Source organism: Pinus tabuliformis, chromosome 6 (assembly GCF_031772625.1).
Source record: "Pinus tabuliformis cultivar Carrire ecotype Pingquan chromosome 6, CPIR1, whole genome shotgun sequence".
NCBI classification, from domain to species: domain Eukaryota; kingdom Viridiplantae; phylum Streptophyta; class Pinopsida; order Pinales; family Pinaceae; genus Pinus; species Pinus tabuliformis.
Window position 1 is genome coordinate 9,865,254 of NC_142292.1, and position 21,950 is coordinate 9,887,203.

At 40.0% G+C, this 21,950-nt stretch overlaps 1 protein-coding gene across 1 annotated transcript; it reads right to left on the bottom strand.

Annotated features, from left to right (window-relative positions):
* Window positions 1-5,395: 5,395 nt before the first annotated feature.
* Window positions 5,396-6,357, bottom strand: LOC149256958 (uncharacterized). The gene is made up of 2 exons (XM_089420191.1): window positions 5,592-6,357; window positions 5,396-5,496 (listed from the first exon to the last, which is right to left on the bottom strand). Exons 1-2 carry the CDS (start codon window positions 6,355-6,357, stop codon window positions 5,396-5,398), a joined length of 867 nt encoding a protein of 288 aa, XP_089276317.1.
* Window positions 6,358-21,950: the final 15,593 nt, after the last annotated feature.

Genomic DNA, 21,950 nt, shown 5'->3' on the forward strand with positions numbered 1-21,950 from the left:
TCCATCACATTAAGATGATGTACAGGTTGATACACCTTGTCAAAGCTTTGAGGAAAGATCTAATCTGTGATTTTCCCAAACGACTTGGAGTCGGCAAGAAACCCTTGTACAAGGTTCCTGCATGTTGCATACATTGAGCTCTGGGAGCTCTGAGGTCTTGCGGTTCCTACTGGAGCAACATATGACCACAGGGTGACTCACCCTCCCTTGGTGGTGCACACTGGAACAAGATGATTCTCTCTCTTGTGGGACAAGATGATTCGCTCTCTTGTGGAACAGGATGATTCGCTCTCCTGTGTAGCAGGATGATTAGTTCTCCTGTGAGGGCTGGATTGATGTGTTCTCCATGGCAGCCTAGATTGATGTGTTCTCCACGATGATTGTAGCAGGATTGATGTGTTCTCCTGTGAGGACAGGATTGATTAGTTCTCCTGTCGAGGCATCCTACCCATGCAGTCTGGGACTCATGGGAAGTACCTCTCATCTGATCAATGAGCAGGGAAATGAAGTTAGGGACCATAGTAGTACCAATGGACGCATCTTTGTATCTACTGTACTCCCTACGCTAGGATGACCTCCATTGATCTGGGACCAGTGGTACACTCTTTGAGACTGCGATACTGGTCTTGGACCAGTGGTAGGAGTTGTACCATAATATGACACTGACTTCGGGTCGGTTGAGACTGGTCTGGGACCAGTGGTACTACTCCGAGACTGACTTCGTGTCAGTGCAGTAATGGTCTGGGACCAGTGAGAGTGGTACATACTATGACGCTGACTTCAGGTCGGTTGAGGCTGGTCTGGGACTAGTGGTACACTCTCTGAGACTGCGATACTGGTCTGGGACCAGTGGTAGGAGTTGTACCATACTATGACGCTGACTTCAGGTCGGTTGATACTGGTCTGGGACCGGTGGTACATACTCCGAGATTGACTTCGTGTCAGTGCAGTACTGGTCTGGGACTAGTGAGAGTGGTACATACTATGACGCTGACTTCGAGTCGGTTGAGACTGGTCTGGGACCAGTGGTACACTCTCTGAGACTGCGATACTGGTCTGGGACCAGTGGTAGGAGTTGTACCATACTATGACGCTGACTTCGGGTCGGTTGAGACTGGTCTGGGACCAGTGGTACATACTCCGAGACTAACTTCGTGTCAGTGCAGTACTGGTCTGGGACCAGTGAGAGTGGTACATACTATGACGCTGACTTCGAGTCGGTTGAGACTGGTCTGGGACCAGTGGTACACTCTCTGAGACTGCGATACTGGTCTGGGACCAGTGGTAGGAGTGGTACTTACTATGAAGCTGACTTCGGGTCGGCTAAGACTAGTCTGGGACCAGTGGTACGCACTCTGAGACTGACTTTGAGTCAGTGGAGGATGATACTGGTCTAGGACCAGTGGAGTTGTACTCACTATGACGCTGACTTCGGGTTGGTTGAGACTAGTCTGGGACCAGTGGTACATACTCTGAGACTGACTTTGAGTCAGTATGATACATCCTCGATCATTTCTTCTTCTTCATAATTCGAACAAAAGCAGAGCAGAACAGAACAATGAAAGAGAAGATCAGAACAGAGCAAAACAGTACAGATTAGTGCAGGGCAGAACAAGACAAAGCAGAACACGCAGAATAGAGCAGAGCAGGGCAAGGGTCAGGCTGTACAGAGCAGTGAATTTGATGGATGAATAGTAACGACCGATAGACAGATCGCAGATGAAGTTCTCCATGGTTGAGAGGGAGTGTTAAAATTGGAAACCAGGGAAAAACTTCATGTGGGTCATCTTATTCATGGCTGATAATATTTTTATTAGATTCCTCTCGTCGAGAGGTGTAGGATTGATATAAAGATCATCTGATTCCGATAAGTATTCATGGAGATATGAATTTATTTTGATTATGGAATTATTATCAAGCCGACCTACAACTCATGTAGGCTCAGAAGCCCAACAGTCACATCTATTCACCCACCAACGTTGTGTATAAATATAAGAGGACTTTTCCTCATTTGAATTCACTCATCTCATCACATCTCTCTCTCTCTCTACTATGCAGAAATGAGTCTCTTCTCTACTGCGCTGAAATGGGTCTCTCTCTCACACATGTGAAGCCGGAAGCTGTTGAATTTGAAGCTGCAACAGCAGAAGTAAAGATTGACTTTCGTGGCCTAGAAGATCACCTCTTTGGAACTATTTTGTAGGTTTATCTTAACCTCCTCTAAAAGCCGCAACTTTTGGTGGTGGAATGAAGTCAATCCGATGAACGGTTTGCAAGATATCGACTACCCTAGTTTGAAGCCGGAAACTGCTGAAATTGAAGCTGCAACTGCAGAAGTAAAGATTGACTTGCGTGGCCTAGAATATCTCCTCTTTGGAACTACGCTGTAGGTTCATCTAAACCTCCTCTGAAAGCCGCAACTTTTGGTGGTGGAATGAAGTCAATCCAACGAACGGTTTGCAAGATATCGTCTGCCCTAGTTTGATAATGAAGCCGCTAATGCTGATGTTGTTGATCTAGGGTTTGCTATTGCTGATATGAATCAGATTTATTGTACTATTTCTCTCTACTGAATTATTGAATATAATATAAGATTTGATCAAAGGGTTTCCCCACACATTGTGGGGTTTTTCCCTGGCTAGCCGCCACATCTTGTGTCTCTTGTCTTGGCTTGTTTTCTGTCGGTCGTTTAATGTTCTATCTGCACTTTACTTTATGTACGTATATAATTAGGAAAAGAAGTAAAATGTTATAAGCATAGAACATACCATAACTTAACAGTAAGCAACCTGAAAGCTATAGCATGACTTATGAAGAAGAGGAAGAAATGCAACATGATATAGCAAAATTACGAGACCAAGTGCAACAAGTGTCACTTGCACAAAAAGGAATAAAATCTAAGATGGATGGTTTAAAGAAAGATGTAGAAGCTAATATGGATGGTTTAAAGCAATGTTACTTGGGAGCAGGAGCGGAAGCGGGGAGCGGGAGCGACCATTTTCAAAAGCTCCCGGTTTGGGAGCGAATCCCGGAGCGATTTTTTAAAAATATATATATATTTTTATATTTTTTAATTTTTGATACATATATGTCAACAAAAACATGTAGAATGATGAATTAGATATAACAAACATAAAAAAGCATAGATTGAACCATATAACAACAATCATCTAGAAGTTATAATCTTCATCAACCACGTCCGCAAGTTAGTAACATAGTAACATACAACATATTGAGTCTCATGATTCATCAATCTTAAAGTTTCAAGCTTTCAAAATTCAATATATAACATTTATCATCATTGATCACCAAAGTTGTACTTGTAAGCTAAGTGTAACCATTACAACAAATAATATCTAACATGAAATGAAATGTTATAAAATGAAATGAAATGAAACAACTTTCAACTTTCATGAAGCATCATATTCATAATTCATTACTAATGAGTTATAATTGCCAACTTCAAACTTAAATTGTCATATATTGTTTAAAAAAATATCATAATAAATATGAAAGAGTCAATAGTTATAAAAGCTACTAGAAACTAGAAAAGAGAAGTAAATCTATTATCTATTTCTTATGCTTGGGCCTCTTGCCACCACGAGAAATGTCTAATTTTTTAGTCTTGTTGCAAAATCAAGATCTTTGTCATTAATATCACCCTCCAAGCATTAATATCCAGAGGTATCTTTGTCATTACCTTTGTATCTGTATAGGGATATTTGTCATTAATATCACCCTCTAAGCATTAACATAAGATAGAAAAAGCATAGCATGTCAAGTCAAGATTTTGTTTGAGTGATGCGTACATTTTTAGAAGGGTCATGATAGAGGAGTTCGACAACCAATGTCACTAACATCAAGGTACATAGAGGGATTGGTACTCTTGATTAAATATGAGTTCCATACCCTAATACATGACAAAATTCAATGGAAACATTGCAATCCCCCAATCCTGAAATCCTGAAAAACTGATAAGTCTGCTGGATTTTGAATGAAATCTAAAATTCTACTTTTTCCATATGAAATCCAATGAGGACGAAACCACTCTCAAACATCCTGAGTCATTTCATGGTAATGTTAAAAATTTAAGTGAAAGGATGAAAATGAAAATTAAAGAAAATGTCACTTTTACTTTAAGAATTTAACATTACCATGAATAGCATATCAATACTAGGGCCTAGACTTGATCATTAAGTTTCCCCACTCAAAAACTATTTGTTTCTTTCAAAAAAAATTGCATTTCGAACATTACTACAAAAAAAAAAAAATGCAAAAAAGGCAAAACGCTCCCGAAAAGGCAGGGAGCGAAATTTTTTTTAGGGAGCGCGCTCCCGAAATCGCTCCCTTTTCGGGAGCGATTTCGGGAGCGCGCTCCCGACCCGCTCCCGAGTCGCTCCCGCCCGGAGCGCGGATCGGGAGCGGGAGCGAGGGGGGGGGGGCGCTCCCCCGCAACACTGGTTTAAAGAAAGGCGTAGAAGCTAAGATGGACGATTTGAAGATAGATTTGAAGACAGACATGGAAGAATTGAAGAAGTTGCTACAAGAAAGGGTCACTAATGGTGAAAGGGTAGTAAAGTAAACTCATGATGCGAACAAAAGAAATGTTAATCATGATATCATAGACTCTAATGTTGGATCGAAGCCCCACCATTTTCCAAAAATCGATATGAGGAAGTTTGATGGCAAGGATCCTGCAACATGGATATTACAGATGGAGCAATTTTTCGATCTCAATAATGTGCAAAACACACAAAAGGTACGATGGCAACTTTATATTTGGAACCAAATCAGTTTGTATGGTATCAATGGCTTTGCTCTCGTAAACAATTTATCACTTGGGCAATTTTTACGGAAGAATTGATAGCACATTATGAGGATACAAAAAGCAACACTTTTTTTAGCCAATTGATAAGTCTCAAACAAAAGGGTTCAATAATGGAGCACATTGAGGAGTTCCAAAAATTGAACATAAGGGTAAAAGATATTCCAGAGGAGCATAGGATTGATGTGTTCATAGGGTCTTTAAAGGATAATATCCAACATGATGTTTGCCTTTGGGAACCTGATTCATTAGAGAAGGCATTCAGGTTAGCAAGAAAAATGGAAAGCAAAATTAGGGATGAGCTGTGTTATTTTTTTAATAGCCTGATCTCTGCTTTCTGGTTGTTCCTTAAGGATTTCCTGGAAGTGTTCTTGGAATTCCTTTTCTATTTCTTCATGCTTTTCTAATTTTTCCCCTTGCCTGTTGTTAATGAAAGCTATATTATTGTGCATCCTCCTCTGGATTGCGGATCTGTGAAAAAACTTTGTGTTTTTCTCCCCCTCCTTTAGCCAGCGAATGCGAGATTTCTGCCGCCATAGAGTTTCTTCCTGCTGTCTGCGTGTCTCGATCTCAGTCCAGAGGATCTGCTCCTGGTGCGCTCTGTCTTCTGTTCGCCCCTCCATAATAATCTTCTGTTGTAAAGTGCTCATTTGCTGCTCCAGTTTTTTTCGCTGCTCAAATATATTGCCGAATTGGGTATGATTCCAATTTTTAAGAACCTGCTTGAGGCTCTTCAATTTCTGTTGAAATTGGAACATTTTGGTACCTTCAGAGGTTTTGAAGGATTTCCATGCCTCCTTCACCACTGATTTGAAATTGGTGTTGGTGAACCAAAACGCCTCAAATCGAAAGGGTCTGTTGCTTTTTGTGCCTGGGCGTGCCCATTGCAACAGAATGGGCCAGTGGTCAGATCCTCCGTGGGGCACAATAGAGGCCTGAAAATCCCCTCCAAGGTGTATGGCATTGTCCGAAATAAGAAAGCGATCCAGTCTTGAGGCGATGTGCTGAGAACCACTGCGTTTATTGGACCAAGTATAGACTCCATTTGATGTGTGAATATCCATGAGGTGATTATTTTGAATAAAGTTACGAAAGCCAATACTGTCTCCTTCTAGTTTCGTTCTGCCGCCGCTTTTTTCTTCCAGGGCTCTGATGATGTTGAAGTCGCCCCCTCCAATCCATAGTGGAAATTGTCTGTTAGAATTCAGAGTCGTGAGAGAATCCAGAAGCGCCAATTTCTGATTTAATTGTTGCGGGAAGTAGACATTTGAAAGGTGACCATGAATATCTGTTCCTGTGAGATGAAAAGTGGCTTGGATGAAGAAATGAGAAGCGTGGAAATCGTAAAGACTGAGAAGTTGTGGGTTCCAGATGATCGCTAGTCCCCCCGATGCGCCTGAGGCATCCACAGTGACAGAGCTGCAGCCGGCCCAGATCTTCCTCAGAATCTTTTCTAAGGTAGCACTGTTGCTTTTTGTTTCTTGAAGAAAAACTATGGAGGGCTTTTCTTGCTGTATCACATTTTTTAACATTCTATGTTTAGACGCACTGTTCAAACCTCTTACATTCCAGGAGAGGAGCTTCATGAGGAACTGTGGGGTTGAGATTTGTAGTACTTTGTCAGCTTAGGAAATCTCCCCGATTCCATGAGCAGTTCCCCTAGTATGATGGTCCTCTGCAGGTCCGTTTTGCGCCCTCTTTTTTTTGTTTCTTTCAGGATTTTCTTTCCATCCCAAGGGCTTCCTGCTTGTATTCCTAAGCATTTGTTGTGATGCGCTTTGCTAAGAACTCCTTCTAGCCTTTCGATTTCCCATGGAGGGATTGAGTTATACTCTTTTTGTTTACAGGCTGTCTCCAGCTTGAGAATATCTAAACCTTCTAAGCTAATACTCTCTGGATCTTCATCCATTTTTGAAGGCATGTTTTGTTCTTCCCTGAGATTATTGTCCTGAGTACTGAGGATTAGAGCCGCTTCCAGATCCATGAAAGAAGGTTGCGCTGCATTTTCTGGATCAGATATCTTATGAGCAGGGGAGACGGGAGGGCTTGAAGGAACAGAGTCAGCTGAAGTGGGAGGATGCTTGAGGATCCTGGAGGGAGAAGGTGTTTCAGCGTTATCCAAGGATGAAGCTGGAGGATTTTCAGCAGGTTCACTAGGGGTGAGTATTGCAAATCTGTTCTGGGAATTTAGCTTTTTGGATCTATCAGGAGCAGGGGTAGGTTTCTTTGCATGACGGCGGCGATTAGGGATTTTGATGAAGCCTTCTGAGTCTGTGCTTGGATCATTGACAGAGGGTTTGGGTTGAGGATTGAGGGGACAATCCCTGAAGAGATGGCCATGCTCATGGCACTTCCTGCAGCGAAAAGGAATGTGCTCATAATCTAAAGATTGGATCCACTCAAAGTCGTCGTGAAAAAGACTTACCGTATCTGCAAGATCTTTGGAGATGTGCATTTGGACACAGATCCGGGCGTAAGAAGTGTATTTGCGAGTTTTAGTTTCCTCAGAAGCTTTGATGAAGGTCCCCAGGCTGTTGCCTATGTCCCTTAGAGTTTCCTCCTTCCAGTATTCTACAGGAAGGGAATACATTCGTATCCAGACAGGAGCCCAGCTGAAATCCTCCTTGTCTGGATCGAATCTTTCTTTCCATTCTCTTAAGAACAGTCCAGAAGAATTAAAGAAGTACGGACCTCCTTCAAATATTCGTGATTTGTCCTCCAGACAGTTAAAGATCGCCGTGAAGAAGCCTTTGGGGCCAAGCTGCAAAGTAACTTGTCCCTTAGGCTTCCATTTTGAAGCGATCCAGCCATTCAGGGCCTTTTCAGAAGGCCAAAATCCGAGGAACTTGCCGATGAGTGCATGATCCCTCATAAATTGAATTTCGCCATTGATTCGTTCGCTGGGTAGCTCGACTTTGATTCTTTCAGCCTTTTTTGGTATGCATGTGGATGAAGTCGCCTTTGTTGGCGTCTTAGGAGCTTTCTTATTCCCGCCATTGTCTTTGCCAATGTCATCGCATGTAGCAGCAGCTTCTACTTCATTGGTAGCCGGATCTGGTCCTTGCTGCGTTTCAGAGAGGCCTGCTGGTTTGTGCAGAGGATCATTGTGTTTTTCCTTTGAGTTGTCAGAGGTTGAGCCAGAGTATGGAGGGGGGGTGGATCCCGCCCCTCCTGGGAGCGCAGTCATTGGAGAACCGTCAGTCAGGGCACTTCAGATTGCAGGTTGAGCGCTACGTGAGGCGAGGGTTTCAGTATGGAGAGCCGAGGCAATTCCAAGTTGCATTTGCAGAGCCTTCCTAAGATTTCCAAGGTTTAACATGTCATTAGATAGCTCATTTTACTAACTTATATTTTTGTGGCTTTATATTATTATTGTTAGGTCAGCTGGATTATATTGTGACTCCTTAGACTCCTATATATAGAAAGGAGGTTTTTTCATTTGAATCATCCAAGAATTGTTCATTTATGTAATGTAAAGGAGGTTTCCCCCTCAAAGACGCTGAATTCTAAGGCGTTGATCTATATTTTCTATCTTCTCTTGAGCTGGTTTCATAACATAAACCTCCTTGGATAAGATAATCTAACCACTAACTTCTATTATGAACTATTCGATTTTTTACAACAGCATAAATATCTTTGAATTCTGCATCATCTTTATACATATCAACCATTTCTTCAAATCCTACAACACCAACTCTTAATTATTACACAATGAAATTTACTCTGCTCAAAGCATCAGCAACTTTGCTCAACATACCACTTGTGCGTTTTATCACAAAAGTAAAACTCCGTAAAAACTCTACCCACTTGGCATGTTTTTGGTTCAATTTTGGCTGGTTTTTTATGAACTGTAATGCATGATTGTCAGAATATAATACAAACTCCTTTGGTAGCAAATAATGTCTCCATTTTTTTAAAGCTTGCACAATAGCATAAAATTATTTATCATAAGAAGAATACTTCTTCATAGCTTCATTTATTTTCTCACTAAATTCGCCTATTGGTCTCTATTCCTGACTCAAAACTACTCCAATTGCAACTCCATTAGCATCAGTTTCAACTTGGAAAACTTTCCAAAAATCAGGTAAAGCTAAAATGGGTTTCTCTATAATTTTCTTCTTCAGCAGCTTAAAATTTCGGTTTGCTGCTTCTGTCCACTTGAATGGCTTATTAGACTCTTTGATTGTTTCAATAATTGGTGCACAAATCTAACTAAAACTTTTGATAAATTTTCTATAAAAACTTGCAAGACCATGAAAGATTCTTACCTCAAATATGTTTCTTGGAGTAGGCCAGTTCTAAATTGCTTGGACTTTCTCTAGATCCATTTTCAAACCTTCTTTAGAAACTAAAAATCCCAAATATATTAATTCTTCTTTTATGAAATTATATTTGTTCAAATTTATCAGCAGTTTCTCTTTATTCAGAGTTCTTAAAACTAACTTAAGGTGCTCTATATGTTCTTCCTTGCTTCTACTGAAAACTAAAATATCATCAAGATAAATAATGACAAACTTTCTTGCATATTCCTTCAAGAATTCATTCATTAATCTCATGAATGTGCTAGGTGCATTAGTGAGTCCCAAAGTCATCACTAACCATTCATACAATCCACTATTTGTTTTAAATGCATTCTTCCATTCATCTCCCCCTCTAATCCTTATTTGATGATATCCACTCTTCAGATCTATTTTAGAAAAATACTTTGACCCACTTAAACAATCCATCAAATCATCCATGTGTGGTAAAGGAAATATATACCTGATAGTGATCTTTTTTATGGCTCTAGAATCTGTACACATATGCCATTCACCAACTTTCTTTGGAATGAGTACTGTTGGTACAGCACATGGACTAAGACTCTCTTTGATTAATCCCTTATCCATCATTTCTTGTACTTGTCTTCCAACTTCTACATTTTCTTGAGGAGTTAACCTGTATGCTTCTTTGTTTGGCAAACTTGCTCCAGGTATTAGATCAATATGATGACTAATACTCCTCATGGGTGGTAATGCATTTGGAAACTCATCCAAAATAATATCAACAATATCATTCAACAAAGTTTTGATTTATTCAAATAAATCATCTAAGTTTTTGGAAGTTAAATTATCTTAGGTCTCCTTATGACAACAAAATGCATCTATTCATCCTTCGTGACTTCTTGTAGCAATTCTTTCCCACTCATTAGCATAACATTGTTTCCAGACGCTTCTTTGCCTGCTTCATCCTTCAATGGAAGTAGTGTATGTTTATTTCCATCCTTCTCCAAAGTGTAAGTATTTCTTCTCCCATCATGAATAGCTTTCTAATCAAACTACCAAGGTCTTCCCAACAACAACACATGGTATACATCCATTGGCATTACATCACTCAATATCACATCCTTATAAGTACCAATCTGTATCTCTACCTTGCATTGTTCTGTCACAATAAGTTGATGTCCTTTTTGCAGCCATGATACTTTGTAAGGAGTAGGGTGTATTGTTTTTCACTAGTCCTAACTTGTCCACCATTTCTGTAGAAACAAGGTTATCAATGCTTCCATTATCAATTATCACTTTACAACATTTTCCTTTGGACCTGCATGTAGTTCTGAATAAACTCTTTCTCTAAGCTGGTTCTCCTGTCTCTTTCTCTGCCTTAAGAAATACCCTTTTCAACAACAAGGATTCTCCTACTTCAGGTGATTCTTCCTTGTTTTCAATTTGAGGTTTCTCTTCCCTTGCCTCAGCCACATTCACATTTCTCTGACTTGTTACTTTATTACGAGGACAGTCCCATGATCGATGTCCCCATTCTCCACGTGTAACACCGAATTTCTCTTCCTCAACCTCTTCCTCAGCCTCTTCCTCTGGGTGAAAATCTTCCTCTACTAAATTCTCCTCTCTGTGGTGGTCTACTACTTGAACATCCTGCTTCACCCTGAGGGTGCTGAAATCTTGATCTAGTAGTTCCTCTACCTCTTGTTGAACATCTCCCTCTATTCCTCTGATTTTGCTTCCTCAACATCTTCTCTTCTGCCTTCAAAGCTGCTTGATAGGCATCTTCAATTGTGTTTAGACTCAACAAGATGATTTCATCCGGTATGTTATATCTCAACCCATTTATGTATCTGGCTACCTTTTCTACATCATCCTCTGCATGTCCTGCTCTAATGCTCAACTTATAAAAATCTTATGTGTATTCTTTGACAGTCATTCCTTTTTGCCTCAAATTTTGTAACTGTCTGAAAAGATTTAAATGATAATCTTTTGGCATAAATTTAGCTTTCAATCTACTCACAATTTTATCCCATTGTTTGATCTTGGACTTCCCTTTTCTTTCTTTGGATGTTATAATTCATCCCATCGGATAGCTGCATGACCCTTCAATCTGGTAACTGCAAATTTCACCTTATTTTTATCATCAACCTCCTCATAGTCAAAATACTTGTCTAATGAACTGATCCAGTACATCAACTCTTCTACATTGAGATTCCCGTCATACAAAGGTATTTCCACCTTCGGTCTTCCACTTGCTTTGGCCAATATCTTGAGAACTTTGGCAGCTTCACTTTCATCCTCTTCGTCTTCCTCAAAAGATTCTTCTGCAACACTGGCATCTCCTTCATCAGGTGCTCTCCTCTGAGCAGTCTCCATTGTCTCTATCCTTGTACGCAGATTCCAGATCTCATCCAACAGAACTACATTTGTTATAGGTCTCCCCCAACCTATGCCTCCTTCTCTCCTCAGTGACATGTTTACTATAGAAAAACTTAATCTCTGTGCTCTGATACCAAAAATGATGTAGGAGGTTGACGAAAATGAGGTGGTAGTTTGGAATTAAACTACTGGTTAACTTTGTAACCAATCAGCGGCACACAAATATATTTTGTATGTGGATTTTCCCCCTGAGGGTCCCGCTTATCTGACCAATCACTATCAGTCCCTCGTTGACTTCTCCTTTTATCAAGCGCTTCAATTCATGCCATTGATCTCACTTCTCCAGATCCAACAGATATCGCATCGTCCACTCAAAAACTAACCCGGACGATCTCCATAGTCGATGTGACTCATCTAATCGAACGACTGTGGTGCAATCTCACGTGAATTCTTGCACAACCGATATCAGATCAAGAGCGCTTGAGAAAAGTAGTTTTCTCGTGCTACATGTCACCCACTTAGGCTAATCATGTGACATTTAGGAATATCGCTTACCACCTTTAGGCTGCGAGATACTGTCTACCACTTGGGAATACTACCTACATGCTTAATACATAACTTTAAGAAACACGGTTTAATAAAGGTTTAGCTTAATCTCAGAATAAAGCCTTAGCACTGATTGACAATGATTAACAATAAAACACATAAACAGAAATTAATACCCAATTAGGGTCCAGAACGCCAATACACAATTACAAATGAATTTCTGCACCAGAACAGTGCGCCCACACCACACTTTAATCAATTATTCAACAAAATGGAAATTACAGAGTCTTGGCCCTCTCGACTCGATTACAACAGTTTTTCTAACCTTTGTTTTAATCTCAAACCCTATATCTGTTACACCTCTTGCTTACTCACTCTATTCTCGATCATATAATCCCTTTTTCATTACATTCTTTCCTCCTTAATGAATCAAATGCTATCCTAACTGCATTGACAACTCAATCTCTATTTTTATCAACTCAACTATGAAATCCCTATTCTCAAGCTTTGATACACACCTATACTAAAAACTTCTCTTAGTCTAAAAATAACACAGTGATATAATTATTACAATAACTAAGGAAAAGATAAATTCGAGAGATCCAACCCTCTCTACTAAAACTGATTTTTTTTTACCACTCAGGTCAATGAAATTCATCTCTTGTTAGCCACAACATGTGAACATAAAATCGCATTGCTAGCTAAGTCTCGATGATCCTGCATCAGTTTTTAGTTTTACATTTAATCAATTGCCTTTAAAGGTCGATGTAATAGAGTACAATGAGAGTCATTAGCAAGACATAGAGTGATCTATGTAATTTGGTTTTCAAGACTCTATTCTGAAGTTATATACATATGGCTACTTCCAAATTGTGAACCAGAGCATTTTCCAGCGTGATTGATTGTGAGTCATGTTTTTAATGCTTTAAATCTCTCCTTTACTGCAATAAGTTAGCTTAATCCAAGTGTGGGAGGGCCCACCACCTCTAGAAATAAGCTTAATTAATAGGTAGGATAACTAGGTGTGTGCAATTTCATAGTATTATCTTTTGTTGAGATATAGTTGCAAACATTTCTTGTGTGATTTCGTAGTATGTGTGGTTCGATTTTCAAGCATTTAGCTGTCGTTGCATTATAAATCAAATGATTGAAGGATCGTTTTCCTTAGTTTGCAGATTTCCAATTCATTACGTATTCTGTGATCATGTTTTAATACAGAGTTATACTATTTTCCTTTTACTAAATCCAAGCATATTCACATTTGTAATTGGAGCATTCATGATATAGGAACATAAATGATTTCTGAGTTTATATGGAACAAATTTTGTAGGCTTATGTATATAAACTATAATGTATGGCATGGGTTTGAATATGGATTTCCTCCTATCTGGTTGAGTGAATGATATATGGTTTGAAGGGTATTGACTGCAGTTGCAAACGAATTTGTGCTTGGTAGCAATAGGTATTGTGTTCTTCGTTTTCACAATTTGAATTGTGTGATTTATTTCAAGCAGTGATTGTTTAGTTCAAGTTGTGTGATTGATTTCAAGAATTGTGATTTAATTCAAGCAGTGTGGTTTAATTCAGAGCATTTCCAGTATGATTTAATTCAAGTTATAAAATAGCATCGATTTGAGTCATTTAAATATCACAGGATAATTTAGTTTTATTCCAAGATGATAGGATAAGTTCGATTTCCATTCCAAGTACAGTAGCATAAGGATTGATTTCATAGTAGTGTGACAACAATTCAATTTCCTTTATAAACTCATATAGTTTCAATGAGATTTCACTTTTCTTTAAGCATCAATAAATCGATTTAAGTTGATTTCAAAATCAGTCTTTGTAGCAGCTTAAGTGTGGTTTGAATGCATTTTATTTTTAAGCAAGAATAGCCTAGTTAGAACAGAATGAGGATGATAGTTTAGGATTTGATTTTAGTTTTATTTTCAAGTTGTAGTCTTGCATTTATATTTCTTAGGGATTTGGTTTTGCTAAAGATAGATGATTTCTTGACTCTGTCTCTTGAATGGTTAGAGTTTGAATTTCCTTCTTTGAAAGTGAAGAATTTAATTCTTACTTTAAGAGTTGTGCTTAGATTGAATTTCATTGAGTCTTTTGTTTTAGTAGGTTTGTCTTTTCGTTACCAATTTGATTGCAGAAATTTAGAATAGGAAACAGAGTGTTATAAGGTCTGATGTATTGAGTTAAATTGATTCCCTTTAGATTTCTTCTGTTAAAGTGAAGAATTATTTTTATGTGAGCGAGATGAGTGCTAGTTTACTCAATTGATGGAAGAGTGTTTTCATCATTCTGTACTTGACGATCATTATTAACGAAATTTGCATACTCTGAACTTAACCTTGAGCCAAAAACGTAGTACAACTTGTGTTTACGATTCCTGGTTGACAATTAAATATTAGGAAGTTTAATTGCTAATTAAAACTCTCAACAGAGAAATATTTCAGAAGCCACATCTTGTGTGGAGTTGATGTTCCTTTCTTTTAAAGGATGAATTAAAAGAAAATAAATGGAGAGTAGAGGTGGAGAAGTCATGGTTTAAGAGGTGAATGGAATTGTTTACTGCAAATTACTCAGACCTATTTTACATGCGAAGGGAGATACAACCATGTCAACCTCTAAAATTTCTTATTTCTGGCTCATTTGGCAGGTCAGTTAAGAATAAATTCCTCTTTCTTTCTTTTTAGAAATTTTAAAGCATATGGCTACTCGAGTTCGAGCCAAAATAGACTCATCCTCACATTTTATTTACCAAAAAGATCTGATAAATTTATTAATTGAAATTCATCTAAGGAAAGTCAAGAGAACTTGGGAGAATTTTATATTTTGGGAAGGGTTTCAACCTCAACCTGCTAAATCTAAAAGATATAGGAAAAAGGTAGTAAGAAGGAAGCCAAAAAAGTCAAACACCTTGAAATAGGAACCTCATCTCAAAGAACTGATGTTGTACAAACAAGAAGTTAGAAAAGGGTAAAGAATACCTTTCCTCAAGTTCCTCAATTACTGAAATTTTACACTAGAAAGAGTGATAGGCTTAGGAAGACACAACAAACCCCTCTGTTATGCTCTTGACCTGCGAGAAGATACCAGAATACCAAATATGCAAAGAAATATACCCAGAACACAGAACAATAAGGAATAATAGCAAGTATTTTATTATTCAGAAAGGAAAGCAATGTTCACTTGCCTCTTTGAGGGGGAAACCTCCAATAGAGCTGGGCTCAATTACAAAATAAGACATGATGCTCCTCGAGGGGAGTCTCTATCCTTTATGTAGGATTCATACATGCAATACCATGGGTCAATACCATGGTTCTTATTAATACCATATATCTAATACCATGGCCCATTTGCAACTAACTGTGGTCCCTTCTTTAAATGCGGGTCAACCACTTACAATTATTAATATGGACTTTATTGACTCTTTACTTAACTATACTATGACTCGATCCTATTACATAAATAAGGGGGTTAGGGTTGGACCCTAACATGCCCTCCCCCATAAAAATAGCCTTGTCCTCAAGGCTGAAGCTGCGGAAACTGCTGAAGGACAGTGGCTGGTTCCTTGGTCACATCTTCTCGAGAGGTGTCTTTCCACTTGACAAGGACTTCCTTGATCGTGCGGCCACGCAGGTGTCATTCTCGTGTGTCAAGAACTGTCTAGGTTGAAGCCAAATTGAACCTTCTTTATCAAATTCCGGTAGACTGGTTTGAATTCGACAATGGTTCCCAATCACTTTCTTAAGGCATGAGACATGGAAGACTGGATGGATTTTTGTCATGGGTGGCAAAGCTAGCTTGTAGGCTACTTCTCCGATGCGCTGAAGTACTTGATACGATCCGTAGAATTTTGGAGATAATTCTGAAAACCCTTGTCTTTCAGTGATGTTTGCTTATATGGTTGCAGCCTCAAAAATCCCTGATCCCCTTCTTGAAATTTGTGTTTTGAACGATGTTGATCTGCCTGTTGCTTCATGCAGTTTTGAGCTTGATGGAGATTCTCTCTGAGGTGGGCCAGCATGGTTGTGCAGTTCTATAGGAGTTGATCCACTACTTGTACCTTCGAGCATCCCTGGATATAAGAAGTAGGTGAAAGAGGGACTTGACCATAAATTGCTTCATATGGATTCATTTTGGTGGTGGCATGATAATTACTGTTATACCACCATTCGGCTAGAGGTAACCACTGTACCCATAGATGTTTCTTTTCTGAAGTGAAACACCTAAGGTAGGTCTCCAAACATTTTTTGACTACTTCAGTTTGACCATCAGTTTGGGGATGATAGGAAGTACTGAGTTGTAGTTGGGTACCTTGTAGCCTAAAGAGTGCTTGCCAAAAGTTACTGGTGAAGATCAGGCCACGATCAGACACAATGGAAGTGGGCATGCCATGCAATTTGAAGATCTAGTCCATGAAAGATTGAGCCACCAAATCCGGTTTAAAAGGGTGGGGTAGGGCACAAAAATGAGCATACTTAGAAAGTATGTCCACAACCACCATGATGACTGACTTGTTGCCTGACTTCTGAAGACCCGTAATGAAGTCCATAGAAACCTCCATCCAGATTGAGGCTGGGATGGGAAATAGCTGTAATGTGCCTGGGGATTTGACTGTTTCTCCTTTGTGGTGCTAACATACATCACACTCAGCTACAAAAGTAAGAATTTCCTTTTTCATGTCTGTCAAAAAGAATGAATGCTGAGTGCGAGCATAAGTCTTCTGAAAGCCTGAATCGCCTGCAGTGGGAGATGAGTGCAACTCCACCAAAATGCGACTTTTGAGGGTGGATGTTGGTGATATCATGACTCTGTCCTTGTAGCAAAGAATCTCATCTTGCCAAGAGTAGCCCGTTGTGGAATTTGGATCCACCTACAATTTATTAATGATTTTGGAGAGCAAAGGATGTGAAAACCATTCCTTGCGAGCCTCTTCAATCCATTCTGGAATGGGAAGGGAGATTGCGAGCATGGTGCTTCCTCCTCAAATTGGCATGATAAAGCATCTGCTACGACATTTCCACGCCCTTTCTTGTAAATTATCTCATAATCATATCCCAACATTTTGGTGAGCCATTTATTTTGTTGTGGCGAGGATAGGCGTTGCTCCAAAAAATATTTAAGGCTTTGATGGTCTGTGCATATTTGGAAACGTCGCCCCAATAAGTATGGTCGCCAGGTATGTACTGCATGTGAGATGGCCATCATCTCCTTCTCATAGGTAGATTGTCTCAGATTTGTCCCACTTAGTTGTTGGCTAGTGAAGGCCAAGGGTCGACCTTCTTGCATTAAGACCGCCCCAATACCCGTACCTGAAGCATCACATTCAATCACAAAAGATTTGGTGAAGTTGGGTAGTGCTAATACAGGAGTGGAACACATGGCATGTTTGAGAGCTATAAATGCCTGTTGTGCTTCATCATTCCAGAGAAATGAATTTTTCTTGAGAAGGTGAGTGAGGGGTCTAGCAATGTGACCATAATTGCGGACAAATTTGCGATAGTAGCCCGTGAGACCCAAAAATCCTCTCAAGCTCTTCAAGGTCTTTGGTTGAGGCCAATCCTGCATTGCCTGGATCTTTTTGGGGTCCACCCTGACACCTTCACGCCCCACAATGTGGCCCAAATACTCAAGTTCTTCCATGCCAAAAGATCACTTGGACATCTTGATAAATAATTTATGCTTCCAGAGTAGTTGCAAGAGTAGATCTACATGTTGAAGATGTGTGGCCCAGGTGTGGCTGTAGATGAGGATGTCATCAAAGAAAAAAGGACAAATTTTCTGAGATATGATTTGAGAAAGTGGTTCATGAGGCTCTGAAAAGTGGATGGGGCATTAAAAAGACCAAATGGCATGACTAGGAATTCATAATGGCCTTCATGAGTTCGGAAAGTCGTCTTTGGAATGTCTACTTCTTTCATGCAAATTTAGTGATAGCCTGAGCGAAGGTCAAGCTTAGTAAAGAATTGAGCCCCATTTAGTTCATCCAGCAAATCATAGACAACCGGAATGGGACATTTATCTTTGACCATCAGCTTGTTGAGGGCCCTAAAGTCTGGACACATACGCCATTCCCCATCTTTCTTGAGCACCATGACCACAGGCAATGAATAAGGACTAATGCTAGGACAAATGACGCCTACTTCCAGGAGTTCCTTGATGATTTTTTCAATTTCATTCTTTTGGGTGAATGGATATCTATATGGGCGCACATTTCGTGGTTAGGCCCTTGGGACCAAAGTAATGCTATGATCATGTTCCCCTCTCGAGGGTGGAAGCTCATGAGGCTTGTCAAAGACCAGCAGTTGGTTGTTTAATATCTGTTGCATCTCAGGATGAATATGAAGAGAAGTGGGTTTGAAGGCCTGGATGGCATTAAATTGGGCTATAAATCCATGGTTCCCCTTTTTTTTTTAAAATTCCATCCTATGTGAGCTAATGATAGAGGCAACACCCGCCTGGAGTCCACAGAGGGTATGTGTGTGGTCGTTATGCTTAAAGCTCATATATAACTCCTGGAAATCCATTGTGATTGGGCCAAGTGTGCGGAGCCATTCAGCACACAAGACAATGTCACACCCTCCCATGTGTATCGAAAACATGTTGGTCTTTAGCTGATAATTGCCCATTTGAAGTTTGACATTTTCATAGTGGCCTTCACATTTCATTGTCACCCCATCAGCAATTTGGACCTAGAAATTAGAGATTGCTCTGACAAAACAATGCACTACTTCAGAAACTCTTTGATGGATAAAGTTATGCGTACTACCACTATCAATCAAGACTATTACATGGCGATGCTTAATAAAACCTCTGATTTTGAGAGTTTGGGGAGAAGAAATCCCTGCCAAAGAATGAAGTGAGATAACTGGTTTGTCAGGTGTAGCTGGGAGCGCATTTTCTGACTGGTTGTCCTCATCTTCCTCCTCTGGTTCCTCAAATGGTGGGGCTTCCTCCGATGAACTATGATCAGTAGCATCAATTTGAAAGAATTTGGGTTCCTTGCATTTATGCCCCGGGGAGTATTTCTTGTCACAATAGTAACACAATCCTTGCTTTCTTCTTTCCACCATTTCCACTGGTGACACCTTTTGAACTTTAAGTGTTTGGGTGGTGCTTGGAGCCTAGGTGGGGTGACCCTTGGCTATGAAATTTGGACGAGTCGACTGGGCCACTAACGCGCATTCTACTTCATGAGCTATCTTGCAAGCATCCAGCCATGAGATTGGGTGTTGCAGTCGGACGTGGGCTTGTATGGCTTCTTTGAGACCACTGACAAAACATTCCAAGTAGAACTCATCTTGTAGACCTCCTGTGCGAAAGGCTAAGGCTTCAAACGCTGTAATATATTCTTGCACTATTCCTGTCTGTCGAAGCTTAGTAAGATGACCCAAAAAATTAGATTCATGGTCGAAGCGATCCGAAAGGGCTTTTTCGAATACCTACCAAGTCACGGGCTTTCCATAGCAACGTTGATGCCACTGCCACAATTGAAATCTTTCGTTGTCCAAGTAAATGCTACCCACACTTAGCTGAGTCGCAGCATCTCTGATATAATTCAATGTGAAATATTTATCCATTTGTGCTATCCATGTGGCCGGATGAGAACCATCAAATTTATACATGTCCAGCTTGGGTGGCCGCGGCTGGGACTGTTGGTGGTTTCCAAAGAGGTGAAGAGAATCTCGCCCTCAATGTTTTCATTAAAAGCATATGCCTCTGATTGTTCCCCTGACTTGCCCTTTGTCATTGTGTCAGCTAAGGTCTGGATCGTCTTCATTAATGCGTCCAACTTTTTTTCAAGGGTGTCAATCTTCTCATTGGCCATAGCTTGAGCTCTAGTTTGTACCATGAACCGATCCGGTGCACTTGTCGTTACTGCAAAAAATAAAAATTAAAATAAAAAAATTAAAATTAAAATAAATAAAAATAAAAAAATTTGGGACCACCCAAAATTTTGACGCTAACAAGTGAATGGTACCACCTTGCTTAGCCCGTTGACCTGATTCTTATGGGCCAAGTCTCATATAAGCATCTTGGGAGGGTCTCAGACTTCTTTTTTGTTTTTTAATACTCCGAAAGGAGTTTTACTCCTCGCTTAGGAATATTGCAGTAGTCAAATCCCAGAAAAGTAAATTCTACCCAATGTCCTGCGAGAATCACACCCAGGTATAGGGGCCCACACAAATAGTCAGATCTGTCAACTAACCCTCAACTACAGAGTATGAGTAGGAATGTGGCAGTGATCAAACCCCTACTGCTAGATCTGAATGGCGGATCTAATTGTGGCGATTGCTATAGAACCCAAATGGCTAGATCTGAATGGTGGATCTGATAGATCTAATTGGGGGATCTGATAGATTTTAATGGCAGATCTGAGAGATCTAAATGGCGGAACTGATTGTTACGGCTGCGACAGAACCCCAACTGCTAGATCTGATCTGGAAAAGATGATGTGTGATCTAGAGAGAGACAAGGGAACTATGGTCTCAAGGAGTGTCAAGTGCTACAGATCATAATATACATAAGGGTCTGACAGTAGTACTCGGCCCAATCTTTCAGGGCACTAACCAAGGAGGACCAACTGTACCCTTAGCCGTACAACCCAACTACCCTATCGTATGTGCGAGTAATCTCCCCAAGTGTTGTTCTCAGTGTACTATAGCAGCAAAATGGGCCGATGCTTTATCTATGGCGAGGTTTCAAGAGAGCCTAGGGGGCTTCCGATATACCCAGAGGGTACTTGGAAGACAGTCTGTGCATGGTTCTGTCTAATGCGCTGCTACTCGAACGGGTACCCATAGGGGTTACAAGGGAGTCCAACAAGCGTGACAAACTCTTGTGTTTCCTGCATGCATGCCTCCCCAAATCCGTAGGTTTATGCACTCAACAACAGATTCGTGGTTTAAAGACATCGGAACACATCTTTAGCCAAAAAACAATTTGCTAAAAATGGAGATCCCACTGGCCCTAGAAAGTGCTCTGATACCACTTGTTATGCTCTTAACCTGCGAGAAGATACCAGAATACCAAATATGCGAAGAAATATACCCAGAACACAGAACAATAAGGAGTAACAGCAAGTATTTTATTATTCAGAAAGGAAAGCAATGTTCACTTGCCTCTTTGAGGGGGCAACCTCCAATAGAGCTAGGTTCAATTACAAAATAAGACACCATGCTCCTCGAGGGGAGTCTCTATCCTTTATATAGGATTCATGTATGTAATACCATGGGTCAATACCATGGTTCTTATTAATACCATCTATCTAATACCATGGCCCATTTGCAACTAACTGTGGTCCCTTCTTTAAATGTCGGTCAACCACTTACAATTATTAATATGGGCTTTATTGACTCTTTACTTAACTATACTATGACTCGACCCTATTACATAAATAAGGGGGGTAGGGTTGGACCCTAACACCCTCCTCCTACTAAAATCCTGCCTACAAGTAGCTAGTTGCCAAAGAAAACTAAGGGAAAGATTACTAAGCCCCAAAATGAAAGAGCATCGCCTGGGAAAGAGACTACCTTGTTCAAAATGTCTAAAGAGGGGAAATCTTCACGCTAGGCCCTGGAACGAGCTAAGATTGAATATAAATTTAAAATAGAATCCAGAGCTTGCTAAGGAAGTCATAGATGTGGATGATATCCCACTAAGAGACCCAATTATATACAAGGAGATAGCTACGAGTTCAAAAAGATCAAAGAAAAAAAAGTTTTCCAAGAACGGAACTCCCATGGAGATTAGAGATAGTAAAATATAGAGGATGGCCAATGTGGATGTTGTATTAGAGGCAGCTAGTACCCTTAACTGATAACTAATTTTTGATATTTTGAGTTTCTGATCCCTCACTGTCAAAATGAAATTTTTCTCTTCAATCGACGAAGCGCTTGTCAGTGTTTTGGCACAAGAAA

What these genes read in the sequence shown, in the direction of transcription:
- LOC149256958 (XM_089420191.1), bottom strand. Translation starts at nt 6,357, where the DNA reads ATGTTAAAAAATGTGATACAGCAAGAAAAGCCCTCCATAGTTTTTCTT. An exon ending in ATCCTTCAAAACCTCTGAAG is followed by an intron (nt 5,497 to 5,591) that starts GTACCAAAATGT and finishes ATATTTGAGCAG; the next exon opens with CGAAAAAAACTGGAGCAGCA.